General features: G+C 41.7%; 2 protein-coding genes across 2 annotated transcripts; both read right to left on the reverse strand.

Moving 5' to 3' along the window:
* LOC110389382 (betaine--homocysteine S-methyltransferase 1) lies at positions 4,801–21,103 on the reverse strand. The gene is made up of 8 exons (XM_021379674.1): positions 20,831–21,103; positions 17,783–17,915; positions 14,365–14,483; positions 11,654–11,845; positions 10,949–11,096; positions 9,909–10,091; positions 5,632–5,860; positions 4,801–5,159 (listed from the first exon to the last, which is right to left on the reverse strand). The coding sequence occupies exons 1-8, from the start codon at positions 20,867–20,869 to the stop codon at positions 4,985–4,987; spliced, it is 1,218 nt and encodes a 405-aa protein (XP_021235349.1). The 5' UTR covers positions 20,870–21,103; the 3' UTR covers positions 4,801–4,984.
* Positions 20,944–24,100, reverse strand: LOC110389737 (translation initiation factor IF-2-like). Its single transcript, XM_021380609.1, has 2 exons — positions 23,990–24,100; positions 20,944–21,684 (listed from the first exon to the last, which is right to left on the reverse strand). The coding sequence occupies exons 1-2, from the start codon at positions 24,098–24,100 to the stop codon at positions 20,944–20,946; spliced, it is 852 nt and encodes a 283-aa protein (XP_021236284.1).

Below are 24,378 nucleotides of genomic sequence, written 5' to 3' on the forward strand. Positions count from 1 at the left end.
TCTAAAGCTTGATACTTGGGCTGCTAAAAGGCAATGACTAGCCTACTCGGCTGAGCAAGTCTGGTGTCTTGATTTGCAAGCAGATAAATTGCAAAGCAGTGTTTATTCATGTTTCACCATTTTTCTCTTTTGTTTCAGTTGCCAATTGGTCTCTTTCTTCCATTGCATTGAAATGATGACATGTAAACTTTTGCAAATTACGTTTGCGAAACGCTTTTGAACCACTCATTGATAACTGGAAATGCTTGTAAAGCATCTTTTGCCAAGTGCATATTTGCTCTTAGTCATGAGATGGAGTCATGCTTCTCCTTCCTACTCCAAATATACATAGGTTGTTCCAAAAGTAATGCTTCCTATTTATTTCCATGGAAACAACAACAGAAACAAAGAGCACAATGACACTATGTGATAGAGCAATTATTGTCAGCTATGAAACACTATTTTTCATCAGAGTCACCACCACTAGCTGATTAGCACAGATGATATGATCGAGATGTTCTTCATTTTGTGGTGTGACATCTGTGCATGGCTGTCTGGAAAGTTTTTTCACATTGCTGTCACCCCTGCTGAAACTCACCACTCACCGCCTCACTGTGCTCAAACCCACTGTTTGATCTCTATAAATGTTCAGCCAGTGTCAATGAAATTTGGTGGGTGCCATTTTTTTTTTCACATGGAGGAACTCAGTGACAAACCTTTCCTTCATACTCACTTCCATGTCATGTGATATTTTGTCAGAGTGCCCCTCTGCTGCCATCCATAACACAGCAACAAAATGTAACGGGATACTGGTGATAAGGTTCAGCCTCTACTGCCATACCACCAACATTCACCTCTGATGTTGTGGGCCAACATCATAAAACAAGAGGCATTACTTTCAGAGCAGCCCTTATACATTTTTCGAATCTGCTTTGAAATTCATTTCTTAGCTACTGCTCTCCACTCTGGCTAGCTCAAGTTTTGTTACACAGAATTGCTTCTCTTTTTTCCTTTTTTCCTATCCAAACATTATTGTTTGTTCAGATCCCTGTTGGATCTATTTTCAGACTAGTGAGTAGAGGCTTATTCTTTAGGTAGCAAAGACTTTGGATTTTCTTTTCTGGATCCAAACTACTAAGGTGCAGGTCACTTCACTTCTGCTTCAAGGTAAAATCAACTTAGAGTGAGGAAGCTCCAGGATTCACCTCTGTGCCTGGGAAGACTGTGGAACAGATCCTCCTTCAAGAAATGTTAAGGCACCTGTGAGATGAGGATGTGATTCGAGAGATCCAGGATGGCTTCACCAAGGGCAGATTGTGCCTGACCAGTGCAGTGGCCTTCTACAGAAAAGTGACAGAATCAGCGGGCAAAGGAATGGCAAATGATGTTGTCTACCTGGACTTACACAAGGCCTTTGACATGGTCTCGCACTACATCCTTATCTCTTAATTGGAAAGATGGCGGTTCAAAGGGTGGATTATTTGGTGGATAAAGAATTGGCTGGAAAGCCACAGCCAGAGCATTGTGATCAATGATTCTATGTCCAAGTGGAGACTGGTCACAAGTGGTGTCCTCCAGGGGTCCATCTTGGGATCGGTGCTTTTTAACATCAATATCAATGACATAGATGAAATTGAGTGCAACCTCAGAAAGTTTACTGATGACATCAAGCTGAGTGGTGCAATTAATGTAACAGAAGGAAAGGATGCCGTCCAGAGGCATTCCTGGACAAATTCAAAAGGTTAGGCCATGTGAACCCAATGAGCTTCAACAAGGCCAAGAGCAAGGTGTTGCATTTAGGTCAGGGCAATCCCAGATATATGTACAGACTAGGAGAAAAACCCATTGAGAGCAGTCCTGCTAAGAAAGACATAGGGGTCTTGGTTGATGAAAAACTTAACATGAGCCAGCAGTGTGTGCTTGCAGCCCAGAAGGCCAATGGTATCCTGGGCTGCATCAGAAGGGGGGCTCCAGCAGAAGGGCGGTAAGCAGGGAGAAGGAGGTGACTCTCTATCTACTCTGCCTTTGTGAGGCCCCTTCGGGAGTACTGTGTCCAGGCGTGGGGTGCTCAGCACAAGAAAGATGTGGAGCTGCTGAGTGGGTCCAAAGGAGGGCCATGAGGATGATCAGAGGGCCGGAGCACCTGTCCTATGAAGACAGGCTGAGGAAGCCGAGCTTGTTCAGCCCAGATAAGAGAATGCTGTGAGGAGATCTCATTGCGGCCTTCCAGCATTTAAAGGGAGACTATAAACAGGAGGAAAATAAACTTTGTACACGGGTAGATAGTGATAAGACAAGGGGGAATGGTTTTAAACTTAAAGAGGAGGGATTTAGGTTAGATGTTATGATGAAATTCTTTACTCTGAGAGTGGTGAGGCACTGGCACAGGCTGCTCTGAGCAGTTGAGTTAGAACTGCGTGATCTTCAAGGTCCCTTCCAACTCAAGCTATTCTAGTATTATCAGATTCTCTGATTCTATGCTGTGGGAAAAGACTGGATGAAGTAGTGATCTCTAGATTTATGATGAATAATCATGCAGGCCACAAAGAAAGAGTGAACAAAGAGTCTGTTCGGTCAGGGAAGAGAAACAAGGAATGTGTGTTAATGTTTGAATGTACAAAAGACACCAGCAAAGACAAAGGGAATAAATCATTTGTAATGAGCTGGAAAGAAATAATAGATTCAAATTCCATCAAAATGCATTCAAACTGCATCAAGGAGTATTCAAATTAGGAACAGATTTTAAGATAAAGGAAGTAAATGGATTGGTGGGTATGGCATAGAGTCTCCATCATTAGGTGTGCTTACAATCAGTGTAAACAAATGTCTCCTATGAAGAGCTGATCCTGCTTCAGGGTACTAACTAGAGGCCAGAACCTTCTGAAGACCCTTTCACTTTTAGTTATCTACATTTTCAAATAGACTTTCTGAGGAAACATATTTCCTAGGATTGTGCTATTAGTCTGTCCCTTGTTGCCTTAACAAGTCACTTAATAGACTGTGAGAAAGAGGTGGGAAATCAGGCTTTGTTGGCTGATTTTAATTTATGCTATCTTGTTTGTTGTTTTTTTTTTTCTGGAGAGTTTGGGGTTCTGCAGTGATCAGTAAAGCACCCTATCAATTCATTTTCATTCCACTGTCAATTCTTTTCTAAGCCCAGCAACCATCAAACAGCGATTGTGCATCCTCCCCCTTGGGCCTGGTTTCTTTTTGGGTGGTTTTAAATCTCCTCAGTGCTTCCCTTCACTGTTAAATTTTGTTCTTTTTCAACTGGCTTTCTAAAAGTATGTCTTTAAAATTATATTTGATTAAATACCGTGTTTCTTAAATATCTGCATAGTGAAGTCATCCACTTCAGTAGGAATTTTTGCACCTTAGGACAGTTTTAAAAAAATCAGCAGCTTCTATATATGGCATGATGTTCAAGCTGCATCCTTTGCTACACGGAGTCCCTAAACTGGTAATGATTGCTCAAAACACTTTTAGCAATTGTATTTTAATCCACTTCAGATGAATATATCTTTAATGCGGAGAGCATTTTGGTGATAATCAGTGTAGACTGTTGTTTCACAGATTTTGTATTATTCCACTTTTTGCAGGAAGAACTGCCAGACGGATTTAGAAAGGAAAGAAGTTTAACGTAATGTGTTTATATCTAAACAGATGCCTTTCAAATAATCTACGTTTAGAGATACTTACTTCCTTGATTTGTCTACTGTTAGCTCTCAGACAGAATTTCCAAGTAGAAATTATTTTAGTCTGTTATAGACATGGTGAGGGCAGGTGGCTTTCTCTAAAACCTGTATGCCAGTAACAGGCTGAAGAGTATACCTCAAGTTTCCCATTGAAGTGTTGTATGTTTAAATATTTCTTGAACTGCAGAATATCAGCATTGACACAGAAATAATGTAAAATAACACACTTAAAAAATAGCCCAACTAAGGCTTTCAACATTTCAACTTCAAGCATATTTTTACAGAGGTATTGGCTTTAATGCAGAATGGGTGAGAATGAGATTAAAGAGCAAAATCTAAATTCATGATATTTCACAAAAATAAGCTGTGGAAACTTGTCCATTATGTGTTCTGTTTTCCAAGTACAGTGATACCCTTCCTAAGAAAACCCTCCAGTGCTGAAATTTCCTTGATTTTTTTTGAACTAGGTGAATTAATCACAGAATGTTTTACTATTCATATATACATAAGCTGTATTTAGGACGCTTCAGTTTTTAAGACCTTTTTTTGAGATAACCACATTTTTGAAGTGAGATATACAAGAATCAGCTCGATCATTTGGAAAATTATAGTAGTTTACCTGAGGTATGCTACTCTGTTGATAGTTCATATGATTTAAAGTTTGAAGGTAATATAATACTATTCCATGATATTATTTTTAATTTATTCAATATTTTCAAAATATCAGAATCATCTCTAAGCCTCTCAGTCTTCAAAGGAGTAAATGATGTGTACGTGACTGGTGTCACATTTATAAGATGGAATTTCCAGTTTACTTGTATTCTCCTGAAGTACATGAATTTACTATATTTAACTCTGCCTGAAGCACTGGCAGATTGTGCATGCCTGAAGTGGCCCTCAACAAATCCTGAGGTCTGAGGTGCTCCCACAGAATTCTAAACTCAAACAGAATCAAGAGCACTGATAGACTCAAGAGTATTAATGTAGTGTTCATAGATGCTTTTTGGTCTATGCACAGGTCAGTTGAGCCTAATACTACCTTCCATGTATTCTGTGTCTACCCAACAAATGGCATCTAGCTAACTAACAGAAGATCAATTATAAGAATCCAAACCTGCTCCCAAACTATTTGTCCAGAGAAAGATTTTATTATCAAAGCTTCTCATATTTAATTTGTAATCACATTTTCCTTGCATTTTGCCTCTTTCATTACATGTTAATTGACCAGTTAACAGGGTATTAATCTTCACAAGTTTTCTCTCAGAGGATGAGATGTTCTAACATCCTAGCATTCAGACAATTGCAGCAGATTAGAATTTCTGTTTCTGGAAGAGCTCCTTCAGCTGCTGTTCAGTTGTTGCTTCTTTCTGCTGCATCAGCTCCCTGGCTCCTTTGGTCACTCCCCAGCCATCAGGCTTTGACATTGAAGGACAATATGGCCTGCCTGAAGCAGGCTTCAGATTCTCCCAGTATTCTTTCCTTGCTCTAAAACAAAGAAAAGAAAATACACTGATTCAGCACCTCACAATACTAAAGAAACCGGCTATTACAAAGGGTCTTCTGACTTGGAAAATCCGACTTTGTGTTTAGATACAGAAAAATGAACAAAAGTATGCAAAGAAATGCTACGCTTTTAAAAAGTATCTTCCCATCCTCAAAAAGAACACTGTAAGCTGTTTTATAGTAGTCTGTCATGATTCCATTCTAGCTTTCATGAATTACTTTCACATCAGTTCTGATCAACTCTTCATTATAAAGGGAAGCAAGAACTTTTGGAGCTCTCCTACTGCCTCTGCATCCCTTTCACTGTTTCCAGATCAGATTTAATTCCTCAAAATTATTAACATGTAGAACACTTAAGGTGATACTTAGATCTCTGAATTCAGTTTGCTTCATGGGCCAATATGAGCCTTTGCAAGGATTACTTTGTTGTGGCTTCCACTTCAGATATACATACCTTGCTCTGACCCAGGGTTTAGTATGCATGCTCAGGCTATTGCCCCAGCTACCATGTTTCTCAGAAGCTTCTGGCAAAAATCCTCTTTCAGGAGCCAGCTCTTCAGCTATTGCTCGGATGTGGTATGGCTCAAATCCACAGCAGCCTCCAATATAGCGGATTCCCAAATCATAAGCCTTTCTTGCGTATTTTTGGACATCCCATCTAGTGATGATTCTTGGTTCCAGACCTGCAAAGACATTCATATCTTGGGCTTCCACTCTCTTTCAGCAGATTTTTAGTCAGGAATCATGCTATTGAGATACTTGCACACTGTTACCAAAACTGATGGTAAATGCAGATGTTTGAACTGTCTGAGCTAGAAATAATGATGCAAAATTTCCCAAGCCTAGCTTTTAGATTCTGTTATGCATTGCTGAACTATGCTTGTCTTAAGCTTCTTTCATCTAGCTAAACAGCAACCAATATCCAGTGAGAGTGACCAAGCCCTTACCCACATGCTTGCCATTCTGCTAGAATTCTTAGCTGGAAAACTGGACCACTTTCCACGTTACATTCACAGTGAGCAGCAAATAGCTGGGAAATCTGGTTATAATCTGTTAAAGGAGACACTACTGGCTTTCCTGCAACTGCAATAAGCCTGCTTATTATTCCTCAAGAGTGCTTACTAAACTTTTTTCCAAGACTAGCTATTGGCAGCCAGTTGTTTCTTAGCTCATCCCTTACTTAGTTATACTCCCATCCACTGCCTCATGTCCCTTCCAGAAAGTTCTGAGTGTAGATGGCTCAAAAGAAGCGTGTTCTCTTGGCTGTGCTGAGTCATTCTCCCTGCTGCAGATTGTAGTGAGCAGACTGGATGGACAACAGAGTTGGGAGGAAAAACTTGTGGAAGGAAAGCAATAGAGACTGTGAGAAACAAGAAAAAGCACACCTCGGGAGAAAGAAGCACAAGAAGTGGCAAAACTGGAAAGAAAGGACCAAGGATTGCAAAAGAAACTTGGAGAAATTAAAATACAGAACATCCTCCTGCTCCTTTAAACACATCTGCAAAAGATTAACCAGCATGAGGAGAACTTAAAGTCCAATGAGTAGTTAAAGAGACAGGCTTAAACAAAAAGCAGAAACGTTCTTTAAAAGAAAATAATTGGTCTCAGTGAGACTGGACGAAAGAAAATAAAGTGCTTTCATATCAGAGGAAAAACAACGCTATCTTAGAAAGCTGTTCAAATACTAGTAAGTTTGTGTACAGTCCTGTACATGTTGGAGAAAGCATCAGAAGCACCACTCCATGATTTCCTCATCTCTCATATATTATTAAAAAACAAATACAAAATCAATACAAAATGATGAATTGTAAGAACACAGCATCTTTCACGCAGCTGATGCCTGTATAAACAACTAAACTTCAGGGGAACAGTACAGGTTGTTTCCCCGTTCTCTCCATCACCAACTCTGTCACAATCAGTCCTTATGCTCCTGAAGCATAAGGACAGCACCAGCCAAACCTCTGTAAAGAATCAAGGACAGACCTCACTGGATCAACTGGCCATACATGGGGGAACATGATGATTAAAAACAAACATCTTCAATGAAAAAGTTTCCACATAAATCATATATTTCCTTTGATGTCTTTTTTTGTTCCTTATTTCCCCTCCTCAAAGTTATCTAATATTCTATTTTCAATGCATGACATTTTACAGCATTTATTTTCTTATCTTTACTCAGAATTATCTGTAGCTTAACTGTTTGGTCATTTATAGTATAAAAGGTTGATATTTTCATCAACTTTTGATTAGAAGATTGTAATTGGCTCCTAGATTTAGCCCTTCCATGCATTTACTGTTGAAATAACTGCTTTGACTGATCAACATGTTTCTTTCTAAAACATTGTCCTTGCCTAACTGGTGGCATTTGAGGGTAACTGTGGTTACATAGAAGGGAAGACAAAACTGGAAAAAGTTCTAATGGTTGACAAACATTTTTGACAGCTGATGCTGGAGTTTGCCAGTACAAGGTCTTGTTGGCCTTTGCAGAAGTTAAATATTTGAAATGTACGTAAGTGCCTCTTCTGCACACTATCTTTCACATTAAAAAGTTAACTAAGTCATTTTAATAACCATCAAGTGATCAGTTGCTCCTTCTGGGTATTGAAAAATACCCACAGAACCAGGCTTCTGCAAGTGACTCATGATATTTCCAAAAACTAAGGTTTCATACAGACTCCTTGTAGTGTTCAAGCCAAGAACCACAAGAAACCAAACAGTGAATCCTTCAACTCACTTGATCACTTTCTGCATCTGTTCTATCTTTTTGCTTGCAATCAGAGGAGTTGTATGAAGGAATGAATAGCAAAGATGAGATCCTGGCACTTCAATATCCCAAAATATTTTCAGATCATCATCATGCTTTTATCATCTAATGAATGCCTCAGGCTCATGCTTCAAACTTTCTTTATTTTAAGAGAGGAATTTGGAAAAAAAAACTTCCTGAAAATCACATCTATCTTATAACTTTCTACAACTTCAATTGTTTTAATACCCTACATACCCTACTGATCTTGAAAAGAAGAGTGTATGATACCCGAAAACAGAGACATTTTTCTAATCAATTTAAGAATATTTTGGCTCATTTAGCCCTCTCATCTTAGGAGAATATCATCTTTTACATCTCAGGTGCAAATAAGCCCCAAAATACAAAAATCTTGCATACATAAAGTGGCCAAGTCTTTCAGATTTCATGAAATTTCTCCAGAGCACATGGGTGATGAAACAACAAAGAACATACTACTTCTGGTTTCTCTCTAATCTTACATTACACAGTTACACCTAAGAGACAGAACATTGGTGGTGAATGAAGGTAAATCCAGCTGGTGACGAGTCTCGACTGGTACTCCACAGGGGTCGGTATCAGGGCCTGTCCTGTTCAATATCTTTATTGATGACCTGCATGAGGGCATTGAGTGCACCCTCAGTAAGTTTGAGAATGACACCAACCTGGCAGGAAGTGATGATCTGCCTGGGAGTAGGAAGGCCCTACAGAGGGATCTGGACAGGCTGGATCACAGGGCTGAGGCCAATGGGATGAGGTTCACAAGACCAACTACAGGGTCCTACACTTTGGCCACAGCAATACCACTCATTGCTACAGGCTTGGGGCAGAGTGGCTGGAAAGCTGCACATAGGAAACAGACCTGGGGGTATTGGTCAACACCTGGCTGAGCATGAGCCAGCAGTGTGCTTGGGTGGCCAAGAAGACCAGTGGCATTCTGGCTTGTATCAGAAATACTGCAGCCAGCAGGAACACGGAAGTGACTGTCCCTCTGTACTCAGCACTGGTGAGGCCACATCTCGGACACTCTGTTCAGTTTTGGGCCCCTCACTGCAAGAAAGAAATGGAGGCCCTGGAGCATGTCCAGAGAAGGGCAGTGAAGCTGGTGAGGGGTCTGGAGCACAAACCTTCTGAGGAGCAGCTGAGAGAACTGGGATTATTTAGTCTGGAGAAGAAGAGGCTCATGGGAGGCCTTATCACTCTCTGCAACTGCCTGAAGGGAGGTTGTGGTGAGATAGGGGTCGGCCTCTTCTCCAATGTAACTAATGACAGAACTAGAGGGAATGCCCTCAAGTTGCGCCAGGGGTGATTTAGGTTGGATGTTAGGAGAAACTTCTCCAAAAGAGTGGTCAGGCACTGGTACGGGCTGCCCAAGGACATGGTGGAGTCATTCAAGAAATGTTTAGATGTTGTACTGAGGGAAATGGTTTAGTGGGAAATACTGGTAATAGGTGGATGCTTGGACTAGATGATCTTGGAGGTCTTTCCAACCTTGGTGATCCTATGATTCATGAGTTGCAATAATCACATACCTACACTGATCAATTTCTGCATGTGTTGAACATAAAATTCTTATGAAGATAAATATTGTATGTCTTGTGCAATAGACATCACAACCCAGAATATTGGTGAGCTCTAGTTCAAAGGTATTTAAAGTCTGCTTTTTTTTTTTTTTTCAGTCTATTAGCACTTACTCATTTCTTTGAGCTGTTCTACAGCGGTCTCAAACAAGGTTCTTCAGCATGAGGAAGGACTGTACTTTTAATTGAGTTCAGGTCATGGCATTTTAACAATTTCCATTACAATTTCATTTTCAGTCCTAGGCTATAGTACTACTGAAATACTCTTGCTATGTGGATGAATATCCTATCATATTAAAGGACATCTTATAGTTTCAGTTTTGTTAAAAACAGGAAAAAAGAAAGCATGCAATAAAAAGGCTGTCTTACCAAAGGGAAATTCAGGAAGATCAATAAATCCCTGCTTCCCACAATCAGGTGTATGGAAAGCGAGTGGTTGAGACATCAGGTGGGCTTTCAGCTTAGCAGCTTGCAAGCCCTCTTTCATCAGTTTCACGGTTTCCAGTACAGTATCTGGGTCAAAATGGCAGTTGACTCCAACAATAGAAGCACCTATGAGGAGGAAAATTACTGTTTAAGTCACATATTCCCAAGAAGTAGGTAGTGAATGTTCTTAGCCACAGCACTCCAGAAGCTAAACAGTCCATCTGTACACCAGCCCTATGAAAAGGCATCTGGGCTGGAGCCGGTCTCAGCTCTCATGAGGTAGATCATTCCATCTGCATTTCAGCTGCACTCCTCTTTACTTTCCAGATGAAGTACCAAGATGAAAAACATCCACAGCCACATATGCAATTAGCTAGCAGCTTTCTAACACATGCTCTGCCCTGGAATTTTAACTCTAACTCCAAAGGAAAAGAGCAGTTCAGGACAGATACAATGAAGCCCCTGTATCATCCACTGTGCCACTGACTAACTCCTTCTGTCCTTCCATGCCAAACCATTCTATGATTCTATGATTCCACTTGTCCTGCAGAAAATTCAGCATTTGTTAGACAAAAAGACGATTTTTTTTCCATTGTTTCTCATCCTGGATTTGAACTGTACTCCAGAAAGTTCTTAAAATATAGAATCAAATGTTGCTTTGGATTCTACTGATGTTTCATGATTTTGAGCTCGGAACTTGGGGCTGTTTCTGTAACTAAAAAAGAATCTGTTTAGAGTTTTACCCTACTCAGCATTAGCTACCTGTGGCTACTGATCCCAGTACCATCTCGGTTGATATGATTTCTCAGCTGCATTATTCTGTGTTTTCTACAAGATTGCTCTAGTGAAGTAAACACAAAACCTCTTTTGAAAGACATAATCAGGAAGTTATCATCTCCTTCAGATATCCATTCATGTATCTGAATGCGTAAGGAATTGTTTTGTTCCATACTTTTAAAGGGCAGATTAAAACAGTTCCTTACCAGCCTTCACCAGCTGGACAGCACATTGTCCAGGGGGCACACCATGCATGTCTCCTTCCGGACCTATGCACATCGTAGCTGCAACTGGCTTGCCAGATTCTTTTAGGACTTCAACTGCCCAGACAGCTTCTTCAACATGTTCAAAATACTGAAAGACATTAAAACAGGACTAGTTTCATTTCTCAGAGATGAAGCATAAACATTAATTCAGATCCCAAATTCATGAGCAACACAGTGACGTGCTCTAAAAGAACTCTGTTGAGTTCACTGACCATACCGTTAAAAAAGAATTTTAAGAAGTCAGTAAATAAACAGACAAGTACTCTTGTTTAAGTAAGAATGTCTTATGTAGAGGGTTAATGAGGGATTCATCCTCAAAGAACTAGTTTTATATAGAAGGTCATCATAGTTTGTTGTTTGCAGAGTACATAAGGAAACAGGAACTAGTCCAGATAGTATTCAACTATAATCTTTGTGCCAGTATAGAATCTGACTTGAGAAAGAAATTTATGATTCAAGGGCCTATTAAGAACATTTGCAGATGCTGTTATGCATTGACAAAAATCTCCTGATGCTACCAGACTACAAGCATAACCAAAAATTTTAAAGGAGGAAGCAGTATATAACTTCATTCCCAAAAGGAGGCTGGAAGTTAACATGCTGCATCAGTTGAATGCATTTATTTATTTTTAACTACAGATTTACCTCTGCAATGAGGAAGTCTACGTTCTTCTTCATGAAGATATCTAGTTGCTTTCGAAAGACTGCTTTAACCTCTGCTTTATCCTTGCAGCTTAAGTATGATGGTGTTTGACTAACTCCTCCAGCTACTAAAGCATCACCTTCACTGGCCACTTCTCTGGCAATGTCACAAGCAGCTTCATTCACTTTCTGGCACTGCATGAATATAGATTGCATTAGTTTTACCTCGTCAGAGATATGCACAAAGCTTTAGAGCACAACACAGACAAGAGTCCAAACCCATATAAATGAACATGAAGAAATTAAGTTTAATGTACTCTTAAATAATATTGATCAGCAAACTTTCAAAAAAGTAACGAATGTAACAAATGTGAGGAAACAAATTTCTTGTCACCTCTAAATTATCATATCATATTATCAAATACTAATAAAAAGCATACTACCTTTAACACAACTTAAACAATTAAAGCTATAAAAAGCAAATAAATACTTGGTACAAAATACAGTTCTCTTTGTCTTTCAGAAAATGAGTCAGTAAGGCTTTAAGTGTACATTTTTGTGGGTGGAAGAAAAATATGTAGTTATCTCAGTTGATTTTTCATTCTATTTTTTATTTATCGTAGTATTTTGAAAATTATCAAAATATAAGATATGTATATAGATCTATTTAGGGCATTTTAAAAAAGATAATCATCACATATTAGAACGGCCAATTTAAGAACATTAAGGCAAAACTCAGCACTGTATATAATTAATTACCTAGACTGAAATACATTCTTGCTATACTCAGAGATGACTAGAACAGCTTGTGAAAAAGACACTAAGCTGAGGAACAAGATTTCTGGAAAGGAATCATTTGAGATAGAGAGCAAGCTCTGGTTAGAGCAGGTCTATTTGCAGCCCATGGGTTACTTAGGAACTACATAGGCTTCTCACAGCTGAAGTGTTTCATGGATGCCCCAAAAGATAAAAGCTGTTTTTTAACATTATTCCTGACAGAGCAACTTCCAATTGCACTGGCACTCAGGTACATGTTTGGGAACTCCAGGATCTGACGCCATACACTAGACAGAGCCTGGAGAACCTGCTTCCAAAATAAGCAAGCAAGTCTTTGCTTTGCTACAATGCATTTGTTTCCATGTGCTTTTCCAACCCCTTTTATCATTTTGCATGGCAGCAGGAGTTGCAGCATGGCTTGTTCCACAGGCACTGTGTTTCTAGAACAGGCATTTTAATGTTGCATGTGCTGAATGTAAAGATATTGCATTCCAAGTTCATTTGGTCATACAACATTATGACTGGTGTTTCACACGCTGAACAGCTTCTCGGGAGAAGGGAGAATGTTTGTTTTTTTTTTTTTATACCCATGACTCAGAGTTTCAGCTGTAGTGACAGAAACATTTCTGAACTGTAAATGCAAAGCCACAAGCAGCAATAAAGCATTCATTCATATACTATTGACTATTTAGGGACATCCGTAATATATGGGAACTCAGCTATCCTGAAAGAGTTAATAAAAATGTAGAGTAGATGTGGCCACATTCTGAATAGGTATAAGAAAAATGAGAAAAATATTCATTAAAATGTTTGTTTTGACTCCACATGATTAAGCAGAACCAGCATCTTCTGAATCATTCTCACACCAGTATCTCCTAAGCTGTGCACAGTACCTCAGTATTTATAATCAGTATCTCCCCTCCCCCCTTTAGAATATGAAAAACTCTGATTAACTCTACTCAGAATTACTTACGCAGGAAGTGGCTCCAACTTTCTTATTAACTGGAAAGCCGTACAAAACCTAGGCTCTCATAACAGATGTTTCTGTTTATTTAACAGGCTGTCCACACGGATGAGAGCTGATGTCAAACACTGTGATTTGAAAATAGTGCTGTAATAGCTCAGCCTGACAGGTACAACAGTTTTAGGGTAAAAGCAGCCTCTTAATTTTAAGCCACAAGTGTTTCACTAATGTCCAGTTTCTGCCCTGCTACATCTTCTTCCCCCCACAGCATCTCTTCTATTTTCCAGAGGCTGAAGCAGACAACATCACCAAGGGAGAAAGAATCAGGCAAAACACACTGGCAAATCTTCTAGCTTCAAAGGAACTATCTAGAAATGTTTATGACCAAAGTCCCAGACGAGCTGCAGCCTGAAGCTAGTAAAGCCACTCAGCATCCTACATGTTCTTGGTGCACAGAGAGAAAACACTACCATCATACTTCTGTTGCTGTTCTAGATTACCCTTACACATAAAGATGGGAATACTGGCCACAGAGCACATCTTGGATTTTTAGTTATTACTTTACTGAAGAAATGATCTTAAAAAGAAAAAAATTCAATACTTTTTAGACAGTCATTAATTTCTAGGATTCTTCACCATTTTAGCAGTTGATTTGTTTCACTGGCTGTTAAAGCATATCTTCCCCTTTCCACTTCCAAATCATTTTGCTCTCTGCGCAAATGATTTCTCCCTGTACTCTTCCTATCAAAATTCCAGTAAGCTAATCTCTTCAGACAAGAAAAATAAGATGTGGGTATCCTCTAGTCCCATTTTGTAATTTTCTTCTCCTTTAACCATGACCATCTTACTGTCCCAAGCTCTGAAATTGCATCATCTCATTTTTGATCCAAAAGTATAACCAAGAATCTCTAAGGAACCTTCTGAATTTGAATCCACTTACTTCATATCTCCATCAAAATAGTATTCTACTCACAGTTATTTTCTCAGCTACGTAGTTGCCTCTGTTCTCTAGTTTGTCCTCACTGGCATAAAAGGTGAACGTTTGCAGAACATTGGATCCAGCTCTGAGGAATTCCCTGTGAAGCTGACGAACTAAAAAAAGACAAGAGATGCTTGTTACAGTTATTACTATTGGTATCCTAAAATTAAATGCTTATTTAAGTAATGTTACTGTGACATAAATGATATAGCATTTACCAGCAGAGCCACTGAGAGAGTAGTAGTAGTATAAGCAGAATTTCTTTTTTTCCCCCCTCAATCTTATAACATTAGGTAGAAAACTTAGTTATTCCCTGCTACAAATGAGTGAGGATTTCTATTCAGTTTTCGATCAGTAGATCCAGTTTTGTCTTACACTACGCCTAAGTCCTGCTTTTTGAAGTCCTCCAGATCTCCCAGTTCCACTTAATAGAAATGCATTATGGTTTAGGAAGGTAAAGTAAAAAAAAAAAGAATAGCAAAAGCATGTGAAAGAATAACAAGGAATAACACGCAAAAAGAACATCAAATGAAAGAAAAAGCCGGTTTCTCAGCTTCTAGACCATGACTCAACAGTTCAACGGTTTATAGCACGTACAAGAAATCATTTATTCTCTTGATATTGTAAACAAACAAAAGAACACTGAAGTTTTTATGGCAAAGGTTTGGAAAAGTTTTCCTGATGTCCCAGTTTATCATACCTCTTTGTCCACAGATAATCTGCATCATTAGCAAAATGTGTGACTGTGTCATAATTAAGTTATTGCCTTCAGCTACAACAGATACAGCATTCTACATGAGGACAGCTCTAACAGTAGTTACTAGCATCAATCACATGAACACGTCTGCTTTCAGTGAAGGAACAATGTTGCATTGCTTGCTTTTCTCTGCTGGTGCCGTATTTAATTTTCAGTTACAGCCTTGGCCAACCACAGTGTGACTTAATACAGTGCTTGTTTTCCCAGCAGTCAAAAAGACCTTTTCAGGAACAGAGATTGTAGCAGGGCTGCAGAGCAAGAAGTCCCTGGAATCTGTCTAAACTATCAGGATCAGATTTCAGTTTTACAACTTCTGCATTAATTCAAAACTTTACTATTTCAGGGAGAATTCCTTTTCCTACAGCATTAAAATAGGATATTAATCACAGATAAAAGAGCTGTTTCTACATGTTTCTAGTGGACTGTAGTTTTTTTTTTCCAGGAGGGAAAATAGAAAACATTGATGAAAACTAGCCAGCAAATGAGAAAAACTGAAAAAATTCCACAAATATTTTCACAAATGCTTTATGACTTCCATAATAAACCACCTTTATTTACCCACAGTGTTAGTTTGGTCTTTATTTAAGACTGCTGCAACTCTGGAAAAAGTCTTGGGCTTTGGGTGAATAAGGACAGCAATACAGATAAACAAATGAATCAGCTGGAGACATACATTATTTCAAACTCTTAGTTACACAGACACACTCTGGAGTCTCCTGTCCACATTTGGAGAGAGAAAAACAGCATAATAAGTAAGTATCAGCCTGAATCTCATTCAGTCCCAAGCAGATATTATTATAGCCACAATATTCCATTGCTGTTTTAAAGCCTACAAGAGCCTCCATGACAATAACAGAAAACGCACTACTGGATAAGTTACTGTGCGACTTCTAGTATATAACTCAAACTATGGTTTCCTCCATCATGTGAGAACAAGGTTAAGAGCTACAAGTAAGGCCAGATAATGATTAATAATTATTTGTTGCATTTTAGGTGTTAGACATGTAATAATGAGTTTTCATTTCAACTCCCCATGAGTGGGACATTTAACAGAAGACTTAAGCTAACATAAGCTGGAAAAGTGCATAGGTACACTGCCGATGCAGGGCAGTAGCTCAGATACCCGATCTGGCTCAAAACAATTGTCAGTCTCATAGAACTTCTCTCTTGTAACAGAGAGAATGGCTTCCAACTCAGTTTTTTTTTTTTTTTCTTTTTTTCACATGCCTTGCAGCATTCTAAGAACCTCTCTCCTTTCCCCTCTTCCCTTACAAATAGGAGAGGGGCTGTTAGTTGCATGGATTTTGTACCAGCTGGCCCAGCCAGTTGCTCCTTGTGCTCTTCACACCTGCTTTCCAAGTAACATGACTCTTAAACATGCAGGAGGAAAAAATCACAAATGGAGGGGACACGCACACTGCACCACAAGAAACGAACACATTCCCCATTAAGTGTATGTATAAAAATAGCCTATAAAGGGTTTATTAAAATGTTGTAACTATGTTAAAGACATAAGCAGTATGTTCTATAGATAGCTACCAGCAAATTAGCAGTAGTTCTTAGATGGCTGAGCTCTAACCAATGACAACCAAGTAGTTACTTAAAGCAGGTCTGTGTGCTCATTTAGCCCATCTAACACACCCATGAGAGTTTTTTTTCTACATAAAATGTGTCCAAGAATGCAAACAACAAAATTTCACTGAAAGAATATCTAATCCCTTAAAGCATTGTCTGAGAACAAGAACTCAGCATAAAGCAGAATCTCAGCAAGGCAACGATTAGCACTGTCTGGGTTACGCCAGCTGACATTAGTGTATAACCAACAGACCCTTCCCAGATTGAATCACTTAATATATGTACTATTTCTCAGATGTGATAATTAGAATTAAATGTAGCCAACAAAAAGGTAAACAAAATGCACATTAACAACTAATAAAATCTATTTTAGCATTATTTATGCTAAACAGTCATTACGCACTACAATCTTTATGCTGTACGAGATGTAATTGCTCATTTTGTAACCCTCCACTGCTGGCAGTTACTCCATTAAACAAGAGAGGCACAGCAAATGATGCCGTTTTACTGGAACAGTTGGATTCTCATTCCCCTTTTCATAGTGGAGGCACAACTCCATTCCCATTCAATTGTTTATTTAGAGCCACTATTTTCATGAAAAAAAATACACAAACAATATTTCTTTACAGCAATATAAAAATCCTAGAACAGTCAAACCCAACAAAACAGATAGTCGTCTGTAGAATTCTTTGTCACAAGACGCTGTCAATGATAAATTTGATATTGGCTCGAGGACAGACAGGACAAGTCCATGAGAGAGAATATTACTGAGCACAAAGATAGCATGTCTGGTTCAAAAATTACTGAAGACAAGAAGCATTCTGGAGAGGTATCACTATATTAAATATAATGAGGTACTCCTCATTCTTCCCCAGCCAGCTGCTTTTAGCCGCTGTTACAGAAAGAATATGGGGTAAGATGAGCTTTTGGTCTACAGATCCTTATGCTGTTCTTAACAGCATCTAATTCTACAGCAACGTTTCTATTTAAAAAAAACCTGCTACAAGTTCTGTACGCTAATTAATTTTCCAGCCATTTTTAACTTTCATGACAGGATTACCATTTTCCAGTAAAACTGACCTGCTTCTGGGTGTTCTACTGTTGCTTCAGGAGTCCAAGGCCCAGCCTTCACATATCCCCTCTTTTCTAGGGCAAAGACAAATCCCCCATCTCCAATCACAATCTCTCCAGCATCCAAGCGCTCTAGAATACCCTGAAGAAAGCCAAAGGAAAGGTTAGTAATTAGAGTTCTTCAGTTTCATGGGCGCATGTGATTTGTTATCATTCCCTGTATTTTACAAGAAGACAAATATCTGTGGGCTACAGGAACACCTTTACCACAGTAATAAACATTTATCTGTTTCCTTCTTGAAATTCTGTTGAAAGAATATTAGATAGTCTGTTTTAAAAGCCTTTTTTTTTTTAAGAGAAATACATGAAAACAATATATATTGATTGCACCTGTTAGATACTAGTTTTGGTATTCCATTCATTGTTTCACTGTCTTGTTAAAATTCTCCAAAATGCTCTGTGCTATTACACTAAACAGTACTACATGCTGCAAAAAGATTACTGCCATAATTCCACAGTATTTCAAAAAACGGATGAATGCAAACATTACATTAGCAAAGGTAAGAGGTAGAAAAAAAATCATGGCTATATTTTCCTGATGGCACACTTAATGGTTGGGTAAATGAAATCTGAGGAAGCAAGGAAAGGAGAAGCCTTATGGACAGAGATGAGTGTTGTTCGCGTACTCAGGTAATGGTTTTATGTTTAGAAATCAGCCCCCAACCTCTAATAGATTATCTTGATAATTTCTCTGTAAATTCCTTTATCCTAGCACATGCGTCAGAAAGACACACATCTACAACTTCTCATAGCCGCCCTTTAGGAGGGATGAGAGTACGTCCTCCCAGCAAGGAGCACTGTGCACCTCAGCCAGGCTCACTACAAGGCTCTCCAGTGTAACCCAAGGTACAAAGCCCTGCCAAGAGGGTCAGCATTTTTGGCTCAGGGGCTGACATGGCAGCAAGGTTATGGGACTGCTGTGCAGATATGTGAGTCTAGCCAAGTGTTGGCATGCAGATCTTGCATCACATTCTTCTGCACACTGTGGATTTGCCAAAACAGTGACCTGATTCAAGAGAGTACGCAAGCTCCTTATTTCAGCAGGATCTGGGCAAAACTCGGTCTGTAATACTGAATCTGCAAACCTGAGTAACTTCCAGCCAGCGCACCAGTCATACCTCAACAGACAGGAGCTCTGTTGTACACGTAAATGTTGGGAGGCTTCATGAAAATTGTTTGCAGTTAAGTGGTTTTTAGTCTGAATGCCTCAAATGGGACTAAAGAAAAGCAGCCAAGGGATCAGTGACTGAGTCCTTCCCTCTTCTGCTTGCCAAGGAAGGTTGAGCAGACAAAGCCTGCTTTGGAAGTTTAATGTGCAGGGAACAGCACAGAGGGAGAAACCCTGAATGTACAAACAACTTCAGGCACTGCTGGTGGACTGAAGATGAAGGAATAGGTAAATGTTGATATCATAGAGAGACATGATATTTAAATGCACTACAACACTGACTTTTTTCTTTTAACAAGTCACTTCTTGGATTTAATGGCAGTTTCCCCTCAGTTATAGCTTTTTCAAACTGCACTTCAAAAAGTCTTCACTTCTGATGCACAGAAGCAACTTAAGCTAAGACAGCACTTAATCTGTATCATTAGTTCAGATTAGCTCAAAGTGGAAATCACTTTTTTGCAGTTTATTATAGTTGGATATTATCTCACCACAACATTTTTACTTATCTTCGCTGAATGAAATACCATTGGTTCAACCAGCATTTAGGCGTCGTAAGTTCACAACCAGCTCTGTTTTGTCCTGTACAGCTGAACTACAGCTGTGCGCTCATGTCCAATCTAGATCAGTTATACTATGTGCTGATCCAGTAGTACACAAAGCTGGTATAAAATAACAAGGAAAAAGTTATGTAAAATCTAACTATGGCTTTCTAGCCATCTTTTCACTTTTGCTACCATGAATGACATTGCACCACTCAGTGCATTCACCAAAATAGACAAAGTCTATCCACCAAGAGAGTACAAATGACTGTATGAAGCTATCCCCAGCCTGCTTTAGGAGTGTAACTGAACCACGTCAGCCAAAAGCCTGCTCATTCTACCTGTGCCCTACCTTTCCACAGGTGAAGAGAACGAAAGCATCTGAAAATTCAGATCTTAACTTGAGTCCTTCATTCATAACCAGTTTACATGAAAGGGCTGGAGTTCATAGACAGAAAAATGAATGAAAACTGTAAGAGGTGAACTACTAGTATCAGCACTGTCCTGGCAAGAAGGCAGAATGCATTGCTCTGCACCCGTGCCAAGCAGCAGCAGCGCTATATGTCAGAGTTTGATTCAGACATTGCTCAAAGGTTTGTCTTAATAGCCAGCATGGCTGATGCCAGAATAACTTCATACTGACTTATTTCTTCAGCTGAATGAGAGTGCAAAGGGCATGCACACACTGGGGGTGATACTCATGTTACACTGCTGGCATTCAGTCCTATCAATCAAGAGAAGAGTAGTTTAGGGCTTTTAAATAGAGTTGGCTGGAAACAGAAATCTCACCTAAAGAAGGTTTATGCTTAAAATATCTAGAGTTTTAATGCGTTGCAAAACCTGTTTAATTTTCTTATCAAATACTGTAGAACAAAATGGTTTTGGTGGCTGCAGTCTGTGCGTTTAGAGGAAACCAAAATTCTAGGGCCATGGGCAGCACTAAGTTCGGTTTAATTGCACCTGACTATCCCACAACAGCGTCGGACCGCTTTGAGAGGCTCCGCACCCAGCAGGCACCGTTACCACCCGCCCTTACGGCAGCCCTTCACCCCGTGCCCCACTCGCAGGAGCCGCGGGTCCCTCCCGGGGGTACACAGCGCTGCCGGCGGGAGCGCGCCCTGGAAGCGCGGCGGGGCAGCACTGCCGCCGGCCCCGAGCAGAGCCCCGCCGAGCAGCCGTGGTGCGGCCCCTGGCGCGGTCGCTCGGCTCGCGGGGCACCCCAGCGCGGTGCCGCCGGAGCGCCGGGGCTACGTCTCCCAGCGGGGCCGGGCCGGGGAGGGGGAGCGTTACCCTTTTGCCCTGTTTCAGGGTCTTCGCGATCGGCAGCATCTTCCTCGCCCGGGGACACCGGCTCCTCTAGCGCGACCAGACGGCTCGGAAAGAAGCGAGAGGCAGGCCGGTGCTCAGACAGCTCTCTTATAGCCCGGGTGGGAGGCGGGCCGCGGGGGCAGCGCTGCAGGTGACGCCCCCGGCCGGGCTCGCCCCCTGACCCCCTGACCCCGCCAGGAGACCACGCGCCCGGCCCGGACCGAGTCAGCTCCGCGCCCCCTCGGCCCCGCCCATCCCGGCTGAGGCTCGGGGTGGGCGGCCGGCCGGGCTCCCGGGCTGACCCGCGCGGCGGCTCCAGCCAAGGGGCGGGCCTGCGCCCTCCCCGCGAGGGCTGTTCGCGGCGGGGCAGCAGTCCGCCCGCCGCGGGGAGAGGCGCGGCGCCAGCGCTCCGCATCCCTGAGCCGTGCGGGATGAGCGCGGTGTTGCGCGCTGCCCTGCGGCGGCTGCCGCTCCCGCGCCGCGCCTGGTGTCCCGGCCCCTCCGCTGCCTCGCGGGCCCTCGGCGGCGCCGCGGGCGCCCGGGCCGGGTGAGTGCGGGCCCTGGGCTGCGAGGGGCTGCGGGTGCGGGGCTGGGTGTGGTGAGGCGCGGGAGGTGCGGGAGGCGCCGGCTCCCGGCCCGATAACGGTGGTTCCTCCGGGGGTGACTTTAGCTGCGAAGGTACGGGAGCCGCCCCAGAAAGGCGAAGCCACGTGGCGGGTGCCGTGCGAGCCCCTCCGTGGGACAGGAGGTGCGCCTGGCAGGGCCTCGCCTGCCGGAGAGCGGACCTGCCGGGGAGGGGGTGGAGGTCTATGTGCCGAGGTGCTCCCCGTTGTGTCCTGGGTGATGCAGGCACACACACACTGACATTCTGTCGCATCAAGGCGAGTGGTGGAGTTTGCAGGAGAAGGGGCTTAGTGGATTCTGGCCTGCCTTGAAAAGAATAGGCGGCCAGGGGATGAAGTCCGAAATTCAAACTATAAAAGAAGCTCGACCCCGATTAATGTGTACCTCAGTACAGTATTCAGTACAGGAGCTGTTGCTTTTCACATCAAACCGTTAAACAGCTTACTGATAACTTGGAAAAAGATTAATATGTAATCTCAAAAAAGAACACATGTAAGTGTGTATAGGTCAAACACAGTGAACTCATGATGTCCACTGCTTCCCTCTGTTTTTTTTTGCTGCCACCTGGTAAGTATCTAAGATATCATTTTGTAAGATTGTTAATAAAGCACACAACTGGCAGCTTAGATTTCTGAGTGCGGGTGGGTGAAAGAACAGTTACACATCAGAGAGCCTTATGTCAGAGAAGATGCAAAAGTTAAGAGCAAAAAGCTGTGTAGAAGGAGTGCGGAGATAAAATTAAATGAGTATTGATTAACTGTCCTGGAGCAACAGATGCTGTGGTTTCACAGCTGTCTGGAACATCTCCTGCACAGAGATCTGACCTTGTCTTACTCATCCAAAAAATGGCTGGTTTTTATTTGGATAAATTTCCTGATCTGCTTGCTGCTTCACAGTCCGTGGAAGATAGAGCAGAGGGGAGGATCGCATGAGATAGAGAAGGATGGGGCTGCCTGTGGTATCAGTTCTGGTTTATGCTGGCTTAAAGTGACTGAAACTGCAGTGCAGCTTAGTGGCTATATGCAAGCAATTGAGAAAAACCTACTTTCATAATGCTCAGAATTCAGCAAAGTAAAGCATGTCAAAATAGGCAGAACTTAAAAAACTAAGTTTTGTTGTTCGTGAACACTGATGTAGTCTGCTGACGTATTAAAGAGCTTATTTTAAGTAGGCATTTTCACAGAATCAGAGAATTGTAGGGGTTGGAAGGGACCTCTGACGATCATCTAGTCCAACCTCCTGCCAAAGCAGGTTCATAGAATCATAGAATCACCAAGGTTGGAAAAGACCTCCAAGATCATCCAGTCCAACCGTTCACCTGTCACCAATAGATCCCACCAAACCATGTCCCTCAGTACAACATCTAAACGTTTCTTTAACACCTCCAGGGTTGGTTACTCCGCCACCACCCTGGGCAGCCCGTACCAGTGCCTGACTGCTCTTTTGGGGAAGTTTTTCCTAACATCCAACCTGCATCTCCCCTGGTGCAACTTGAGGCCATTTCCTCACTATCCTAGTCCTTCTCTGGGAGAAGAGGCCGACCCCACCTCGACACAGCCTCCTGTCAGGCAGTTGTAGAGAGTGACAAGGTCTCCCCTGGGCCTCCTCCAGACTAAATAATCCCAGTTCCCTCAGCTACTCTTTTTAAGACTTGTTCCCTACAGTAGGTTGCACAGGAAAGCATCCAGGTGGGTTTTGAATACCTCCGGAGAAGGAGACTCCAGAACCTCTCTGGGCAACCTGTTCCAGTGTTCTGGTGCCATCAAAGTGTGTAAGTTTTTCCTCATGTTTGTATGGTACTTCCTGTGCTCCAGTTTTGTGCCCATTGCCCCTTGTTCTGTAACCCAGCAACACCAAAAAAACCCAGGTCCCATCCTCTTGACATCCACCCTTTAGATATTTATAAGCATTAATAAGATCCCCTCTCAGTCTCCTCCAGGCTGAGCAGCCCCAAGTCTCTCAGCCTTTCCTCAGGAAGAGGATGCTCCAGGCCCCTTACTATCTCTGTAGACCTCTGCTGGACTGTATCCAGTAGTTCCCTGTCCCTCTTGAACTGAGGAGCCCAGAACCGGACACAGTACTCTAAATGTGGCCTCACCAGGGCAGAGTAGAGGGGAAGGATCACCTCCCTCAACCTGCTGACCATGCATCTCAGGATACCCTCGTACTTCTTGGCCAGAAGGGCATACTGCTGGCTCACAGCCAACCTGTTGCCTCCGAGGATGCCCAGGCCCTTCTCTGCAGAGCTCTTTTCCAGCAGGTCAGCCCCTTACCTATACTGATGCGTGCAGTTATTCCTCCCCAGATTTAGAAATATACGCTTACCTGTGTTGAACATCCTAAGATTTCTCTCTGCCTAACTTTCCAACCTGTCCAGGTCTTGTCGAATGGCAGCACAGCCTTCTAGTGCATCAGCCACTCTTCCCACCTTTGTATCATCAGCAAACTTGCTGTGGGTGCGCACTGTCTGTTCATCCAGGCCACTGACAAAGATGTTGAGTAAGAGTGACCTAGTACCAACCCCTGGTCAACACTGCTAGCTATGGGCCTCAGACTAGACTCTGTACCACTGACTACAACCACGCTGATCACAATTTTTAGAAGACACTGTTGCATACACCATAGCATCTTCGGAATGCCAGATTTTTATCTTTTTTGAGGGGTACAGGTTGTCATTAAGAAATGAGATCCAGATACAAGAGTAAATGGGATGAATAAGAAAGATTGAAAGCTGAGATTGGAGGCACATTTGCTTTGTGGATTTATTAGTAATATATATGTATTAAGACCTTTTAAGAGCATTTATTTTAAAAGAAGATAAGTGTGAATAGGTTAAGTTCTAAGGCACTTGGATTCCAAAGCAGGGACCAAATTGTATTATATTTGGAACTCTAAGCAGTGAAAAT

The sequence above is a fragment of the Numida meleagris genome, chromosome Z, assembly GCF_002078875.1.
Source record: "Numida meleagris isolate 19003 breed g44 Domestic line chromosome Z, NumMel1.0, whole genome shotgun sequence".
In the NCBI taxonomy this organism is placed as follows: Eukaryota; Metazoa; Chordata; class Aves; order Galliformes; family Numididae; genus Numida; species Numida meleagris.